We start from the raw sequence: 7,803 nt of genomic DNA on the forward strand, positions 1-7,803 counted from the left end.
GGTCTGGACTCCGGTTGGGAGGAAGGTACCACCAGTGGTAGAGAAGAGGCCGCCACTAGGCACGGGAATGCTACGCTGCGCTACACGAAGTTCTGAACAGAAGGTGGAACGGCAGAGAATAGAAACGGCACGTGGAATATTTAGAAAGGAATCTAAGCGGCCTCCCCTAAATTAGACGCTTGTCTGAGCAGCCCACGGTCTGGTCGTTGAAGGGGCGGGAAGACAAAAAAAAAAAATCACACTTGGGCTGTCAATCACCGGGCGGGCGGCTCCAGGACGCCCCCGTTTCCGCAGCAACCGCCGGTCCGCCTCCCTTGACCCCTCCCCCTGGAGCCTTTCCCGCCAAAGGCCGTTAGTGCCGTGGAGCATGCCGGGACAGGGCTTTAAGGCTAGGTTTCACCAACCCCTGTCCAGGCGCCGAGTTGCTTTGGGAGGCTTGGTCCCGGAGACGTGAATTACTCCTAAGCGTAGAGCAGGGGTTAATCATCTTTCAATTGGGGCGGTGGTAGTGGTGGTCTGCATTTTAATTTTTGACCCCGGGCTCCACTGGCCGAGCACGCCGCCCTCCGGACGCGGGGGGGACTCTTTTCCCCTCCAGGCGGAGGGCGACGGCGCGCGGCAGCGTAAGCGCACTCGCACAGCGCCCGTTACGCTGCTGCGCGTGCGCGCGGGGTCCGGACGGCCGCTTCCTCCCGCCTGGCTTCCTCCCGCCCCGCCGTATCCGTGCGCCGGGCTGATAAAGGCGCCATTTTGGAGGGGCCGCGGGAGACGTGGTGTCGCTGCGGGCTCGCTCTGCCGTGCGCGAGGCTTGGTGGGAAGGCCTGCTCTCGAGTCCGCGCTTTTCGTCGCCGCCATGTCGGGAGGTGGTGTGATCCGTGGGCCGGCCGGGAACAACGACTGCCGCATCTACGTGGGGAACCTACCTCCAGACATCCGAACCAAGGACATCGAGGACGTGTTCTACAAGTACGGAGCCATCCGCGACATCGATCTCAAGAACCGCCGCGGAGGACCGCCCTTCGCCTTCGTTGAGTTCGAGGACCCGCGGTGAGGCGACCTATGGCTGGCGGCCTTGGAGGAAAATAGATCGGAGGCGTCGGGGGGGCCCGCCCTCCGAGAGAGAGGCGTGGGGTCGGGGGGTTACGGGGCGGGGGGGGACCTAGGCTGGGGCAAGACGCTATCTCCCCTGCAGGAGTCGATTAAAGGAGCTGAGTCGGTGTGGCTGCTCTGGTGCTCTGGTGGCCGGGCCCACGGACGTCCCCAGAGCCGACTCGCAGGCTTGGAGCGGGAAACTGAGGCGCTGCGGGGCCGGCGTAGTGGTCTGGAGCCTGGCGTGCCGCCGGGTGGGGGAGGGGCCGGGCCTATTATGCGGCGCATGTGGGCTCGTCCACGCGGGGTGCGCATGTGCGGGGCCCGCTCGCGCCCCGCGCCGCCGGCGGGCCCGGGCCGCCCGGCTGACCACCCCGCGGCTTTCTGTGATCGCAGAGACGCGGAGGACGCGGTGTACGGGCGCGACGGCTACGATTACGACGGATACCGCCTGCGAGTGGAGTTTCCTCGAAGTGGCCGCGGTACAGGCCGAGGCGGCGGCGGGGGTGGAGGGGGTGGAGCTCCCCGAGGCCGCTACGGCCCCCCGTCCCGGCGATCGGAAAACAGAGTGGTTGTCTCCGGTGAGTTGACACTGCCCATGTGCGTTGATCAGAAGGGACCGAGGCCCCTTACCCCCACCCCACGCCCCCACCTCTTCCCCCTCCTCCCCCTTAAAAAATTTTTCCTAGCATGACCGGCGCAAGTTGTTGTGTATGGTCTTGTTTGCCCGGTGAGTTGAAGGCACATGGATCTGCTGTGATGAAGATTGACCCCCCTACTGGGTTGCCGTGCCTAGACTGAAGATCCTTACTTTACACATAATTTTGTGGACTCTGGATTCCAGAATCTTAACGCGCTCATGTCCTGGGACCTTAGACACACAGTCGTTGGATTTTGAAATAACCTTCGTTTTAATGTGAGCTATGAGTTTTCCTGTGAAATTTGGGATAATTGGTGTTGGGAAAAAATCGCTTTTTCAGGACTGCCTCCAAGTGGAAGCTGGCAGGATTTGAAGGATCACATGCGTGAAGCAGGTGATGTATGTTATGCTGATGTTTACCGAGATGGCACTGGTGTCGTGGAGTTTGTACGGAAAGAAGATATGACCTATGCAGTTCGAAAATTGGATAACACTAAGTTTAGATCCCATGAGGTAGGTTATATGCTTATTCTTTTCTTTGGCCAGAATTGGATACAGTGGTCTTAACAGTGGAATTTGAAGGTAAGATTCAGGCAAGGGTTGTCCGAGTAAACCACTTTAAAATGCCAGATTCTGGTTTTAGTTACTTTGTGTTCATTCAGCATGCCTGAAGACAGGTGAAAGCTTAGATCTTTCAATCGAAAGTTCTGTCTATTCAATAGGGAGAAACTGCCTACATCCGGGTTAAAGTTGATGGGCCCAGAAGTCCAAGTTATGGAAGATCTCGATCTCGAAGCCGTAGTCGTAGCAGAAGCCGTAGCAGAAGCAACAGCAGGAGTCGCAGTTACTCCCCAAGGAGAAGCAGAGGATCACCACGCTATTCTCCCCGTCATAGCAGATCACGCTCTCGTACATAAGATGATTGGTGACACTTTTTGTAGAACCCATGTTGTATACAGTTTTCCTTTACTCAGTACAATCTTTTCATTTTTTAATTCAAACTGTTTTGTTCAGAATGGGTTAAAGTGTTGAATTGCATTCTTGTGTAATATCCCCTTGCTCCTAACATCTACATTCCCCTCATGTCTGATAAATTGTATTTTAAGTGATGTCATAGACAGGATTGTTTAAATTTAGTTAACTCTCCATGCTCTTCAGACTGTGATATTGTGTAAATGTCTATTCTGCTCTGGTTTGTGTGAAATGGGATGTTGGGGGTGTTTGTGATTATCTTACTGGGGAAGTTCTTATGTTTATCTTGCTTTTCATGTGTCTTTCTGTAGACATATCTGAAGAGATGGATTAAGAATGCTTTGGATTAAGGATTGTGGAGCACATTTCAATCATTTTAGGATTGTCAAAAGGAGGATTGAGGAGGATCAGATCAATAATGGAGGCAATGGTATGACTCCAAGTGCTATTGTCACAGATGAAATTGGCAGTATTGACCTTATACTAAGAGTTAAGGGTTTAAAAAATGATGATAATACATCTACCTTAAACACTTGCAAACATTTTTATGCAGTTAATCTTTAGCTACAATTGCTTTACTCTTTAAACCTTGGCAATTGTAGCAAAATTGCATTGCCCATTTTGTAACAATTTATCTTTCTCCCTTACCGCACCCTTTTTGTTATAATAGGGACTAATGTGGGAAGAACTGGCTTAATTTGTCAATAGTGTTTAGTTACAACTGTTAATGTGTGACCTGCTGTTGGTGTACATGTGGGTACAGGGTGTCTTTAATTCCAACAAGATAGAGTATAATATCAATACTGCTAAATCTGCATGTCCTCTGTGTGACTGATATAGCGTTGCTATTTCATTTTTTTAAGACAAAATGAAAGCAAAATATAGAATTCCAACGTATTGGTGTAGATAATCTAGTTGGGAATACTTTTAAGTCTCACCTTCCCCTTTAAACTAATATTCATAATTGACTCATGTTTAAAACACTTTAATTTACAAATTAAATTGCAGATGGGAGCTTTAGATCTAGTTTAGTCTTAGGTGGGTAGCAATACCAGTAAACTTTTCAACTACATAACTTTTTGCAACCACAAAACCTGTAATAACGCTGTACAGTAACAAGTGTTGGCATTATCAGTTGAACTGTAAATATAAGATGCTTCTTCCAATTAGTCTCTATGATAAAGATTAAGTTTCTAAAATTTATCTGAACACCATTCAGAAACTTGTTTTGGGGAATTTGATAGTTATTGATGTACATCTGTTAAACTGATGACAGACATAACTCATCATTCCCCAGAAACCTTTTTTGATTACAGTATCTAACATTTTGCCTCCTCTTTTTTGGTTTTGCTGGTTATAAAGGTTTGGATTGGAGAGGGCTCACTGGATCCCAATCCTTGGAGCTGGATCATTGGATTCAAATCATAATGTGGATAGGATAGGGAGGATGAATTACAAGGATTCATGGAGCGGGATCAGATTACCAGGAACATAGGAGTGGATTCCTGCCCCAACCAAACCGCATTCGTGTGGATTTTTTTGTTTTTGTTTTTTTGTTTTTTATTCAACTCAATTGGCTATTCCAAAGATCACTTTTTCCTATTTTTGACGATTGGAGCCCTTAAGATGCACGATGGAATTGTGTTTTGCATTTTTTGGTAAAAGGAGCAAAGCGAGGACCTGGAGATAATACAATACGCTGGAGCAATCTCCTTGGAAGGATTCAGCACGAGTAGATGGTAAACATTTAAAGGGGAAAGGGGGGTTTGTTTAAAATAGTAAATCAGTAAGTCATTTCTCTAAATTTAAAGAAAAAATTGGAGTTGAAGAATAATAAGTAGGTTTCCAATTGGCTATTGCCATTTTTCTTTGAAAAAATAAACGTTTTTTAAAAAACTATGCATGGTTGTCCTTTTTCCTCTTCATGTAAGGTTTTAATTGGGTGATTAGTATATCAGTTAATATCTTAAATTGATAAGATTCTGACATCTCATACATTTAGTCATCAAAGGTTTTTAAGAGGTTATCTTGGTAATAAATGGTATTAGTTCTCTTTGTGAATTGTTAGAAAAAATTTCAGGGGAAGATAAAAGGTGAGAATAGGCAGGTACCCTGAAATATGGTAAGTGGAGTGAGGGGGTGATAGTCTGAAAGATAAGCTTCACAATTGACAGATTAAAAAACGGGCATTCCCTATATTTGGTGATCATTAAAGATCCATACTTTGTCCCATTGGGTGTGATGGTTAGTAAATTAATGTTGGAGCTAGTCCATGAAAGTCATCTCAGAAGTTTTATTTAAGTGTAAAATTCACAGGTCAGAATTTTATGTGCATTACGTGTATTTTTATCAAATTATGTATAATGCACGCGGTCTATTGCTGTCTGGTCATTGCTAATACACAGGCATTAGAATTTTTGCCTTATAACCCCTTCTTAACCGTAAAGTTTATATTATATCTGAGATGCCAAAATACAATGATTATATTTTGTAGTTAGTAGTCATCTCTTTGTGACATTCTTGGTGCTAAATTTTAAATGAGTTGGGGGCAGGGATTTTTACTTAGTTTTCTTTGGATTACTTGATAATCACAACCATCACGCCACTCTGCTGCACCCCAAATAAATCTTAATGTTTCCCTTGGGTGCTATTCATACCTAGAAGCTGAATTTTATTCAGGTGATAATTATAAAAACTAGCAATCCTGGTGGTGGAGGAAATGGGCTCCTAGAGAGCTGCATAGGCGCTCAGCCAGTATTTTTAAGTGAGTCTTGAGGAATATCAGGAAGAAGATAAGGGATACTAAGTTCAAAATGTTAAATTCTAAGAGTATATAAGTAAAAGCACTTGCTATAGATTTTGTTGTCTAGTTTTTTCCATAAGAAAAGTTTTTTAGAAGCAGTTTTGTTTTAAGATGTGCAGAATATTTTTTAAGAACTATTTTTAAATGGCCTTCTGGACAAGTTGATGTGAGCTAGACTTAGACTGGGTTCATTCGTGTGCATTCAAAGTTGGAAATAGTCCCAAAATAAATTGTCTTAAGCTCAAGGCTGTTGAAGCTCAGATTTGCCCTGTTAAGTTTTAGCAGTTGGGCTGAAGAGAGTACAGTGGGTAGGGTGCTGCCTTCCAAGCAGCTGTCCTGGGTTTGAGCCCTGCATCCCATATGGTCCCCTGAGTGCAGAGCCAGGAGTAACCCCTGAGCACTGCTAGTTGTGGCCCTCCAAAAGTCCTAGCGGTTAACCCCAACTGCAATGAGATTATTTGTCAGGTATAGAAATAAGTTGTGTATAAACTTAAGCTCAAGGATGTACTGGTTTGGTAGTTGAGACCAGGCGGTTTACAGCTATGAAGGGTAATACAATGCAAGCTAATTTTTAGTCTTAGGAAATGAACCATACATGTTCATATTGGAGTTACAAGAAAGCCATACTCTGGAGTTAAAAGGCTGGCTTACTCTTAATGCCCTCTTTTAGAGTATTGTAGGGAGCCAATAGTTATTTCTAACCAAGCAAAAGCTTTAGTCTTTTGCAAAAAGAAAAAAGAAGCAATTTTTCATAACATCAGATTGAATAACCCATCTTGCTGTTCAGCCCACATCATTCTGGAAATAAAAGGTAAGAAATTCATTTTGATATCCTAAATGTTTGGGATGTGATTCTTAAAAGCTGAATATTTTTTAAAGAATGCTGTTGGAATATGAACAGATTATCCTCTTAAAATGTTCGTTTTATATTTTGAGTTCATTTATCCACCCATTGTGCTTTAGTATGATAATTGAATTTCCTCACTGTCTTTGAAGCATTATCTTGCTTGTTTGGGCTGATGTTCTAAGTTTCTGTGATGATATATTTCTTATGTACCTACCTTTTTGCTTTGTATATGAAGTTGTAATGAAATAAGTTGTATGTATTTACCATAAATAGTATTAAAAGGAAACTATTAGACTGAAGTTTTGTTGTAAAATAACCCTTGTTTGGTTTAATTGCCTTCATCACAGATTGAAGCGTGAAAGCAGAATGCAGTCCACAATCTCTTATCCAAAAAACTCGTTATTTTATTGTTAATCTGATTCAATATAAAATCTGACTGGATTGGATGTCTTCATTTTGCAGTTAACTGTATAACCAAACTACCTGGAGAAAACTTTAATGTGCATCATTAAATATGTCCACAAGTTTTGCTCGCGTGTTAGCATGATATGAGTCCCAAATACATCTGTCCTCAAGAGTTCGGATAAGGGATTGTAGAACTAAACAAAGCATAGGGCTAGAGCTTCAGACCTATTAGTGAATGTATGTGTCATGATGAACCCTTTATTGAGATACAAGTTCCTTTTTAGGCTGAAGCAGCCACAAGAAAAAAAAAAAAGGTACGGCCCACATTTCTTTATACAGTTGGATAGTAAGAAGGCTTATAGTTATTTCACCTTGGGTTGGTGGGGGTTGGGGTTAAACAAGGGTAATCATCTTAACCCCTGTATAATCTCTGCTCCCAGCTATCTATTATATCTAATAGAATATTCTATCCTTTGGGCATAGATCTTTTCAGTTTGTTAAAATAGATTAGGCATAAAGGAAAATCTGGGCTTGGTATGAAATAATCAGCTATAAGACCGTTCATCTGTCTATTTTATTTGTTGAATAGTGGCAAAAAAGAAAAGGGTCAAGAGATGAGTGTACTTAAATCAGTACTTGTGCAATCAGAAATTTTGGAGGTGCTTCTTGCTAGACTCAAACAGACGCTGACATCGCTGAAGTTTGAGTTGATAGGAATCAGAGGATTTTTAAAATTATTGAATAAACTATTAATTTTTAATATTTTTAAAAAATCACTTGGTCAAGAATATGGCTCGGGCCAGAGCAATAGTACAGGGGGTTAAGGCTTTTGTCTTGCAGGCGGCCAATCCAGGTTCAATTCCTGCCATCCTATATGGTCCCCTGAGTACCACTAGGAGTAATTCCTGAGTGCAGAGCCAGGAGTAACCCCTGAGCATTGCAGGGTGTGACCCAAAAAGCAAAAAAAAAAAAAAGATTGCAGATTGAGCCTCACATTCAATCTCTGGCACCACATGGTCAAGTACCACCAAAAGTAAGCCCAAAACA

General features: G+C 43.5%; 1 protein-coding gene across 2 annotated transcripts; it reads left to right on the forward strand.

The window, feature by feature from the left end:
* The first annotated feature begins 511 nt into the window (after positions 1-511).
* SRSF1 (serine and arginine rich splicing factor 1) lies at positions 512-4,600 on the forward strand. 2 transcript variants are annotated; one of them, XR_008629119.1, is made up of 6 exons: positions 512-1,047; positions 1,486-1,670; positions 2,070-2,242; positions 2,452-2,638; positions 3,013-3,131; positions 4,064-4,600. XR_008629119.1 is itself a non-coding variant. In XM_055130068.1 (5 exons), the coding sequence occupies exons 1-5, from the start codon at positions 854-856 to the stop codon at positions 3,033-3,035; spliced, it is 762 nt and encodes a 253-aa protein (XP_054986043.1). In that variant the 5' UTR covers positions 512-853; the 3' UTR covers positions 3,036-4,600. The 2 variants fall into 2 exon arrangements, 1 of the variants encoding a protein (XP_054986043.1); XM_055130068.1 differs by having other exon boundaries at positions 3,013-4,600.
* Positions 4,601-7,803: the final 3,203 nt, after the last annotated feature.

The sequence above is a fragment of the Sorex araneus genome, chromosome 3 (assembly GCF_027595985.1).
Source record: "Sorex araneus isolate mSorAra2 chromosome 3, mSorAra2.pri, whole genome shotgun sequence".
Taxonomy (NCBI): domain Eukaryota; kingdom Metazoa; phylum Chordata; class Mammalia; order Eulipotyphla; family Soricidae; genus Sorex; species Sorex araneus.

Excerpts from the sequence above, each read along its gene's own strand:
- SRSF1 (XM_055130068.1), top strand. The coding sequence starts at position 854 with ATGTCGGGAGGTGGTGTGATCCGTGGGCCGGCCGGGAACAACGACTGC. Across the intron at positions 1,671-2,069 it reads AAACAGAGTGGTTGTCTCCG|GACTGCCTCCAAGTGGAAGC; the intron begins GTGAGTTGACAC and ends TCGCTTTTTCAG. Across the intron at positions 2,639-3,012 it reads TCATAGCAGATCACGCTCTC|ACATATCTGAAGAGATGGAT; the intron begins GTACATAAGATG and ends GTCTTTCTGTAG.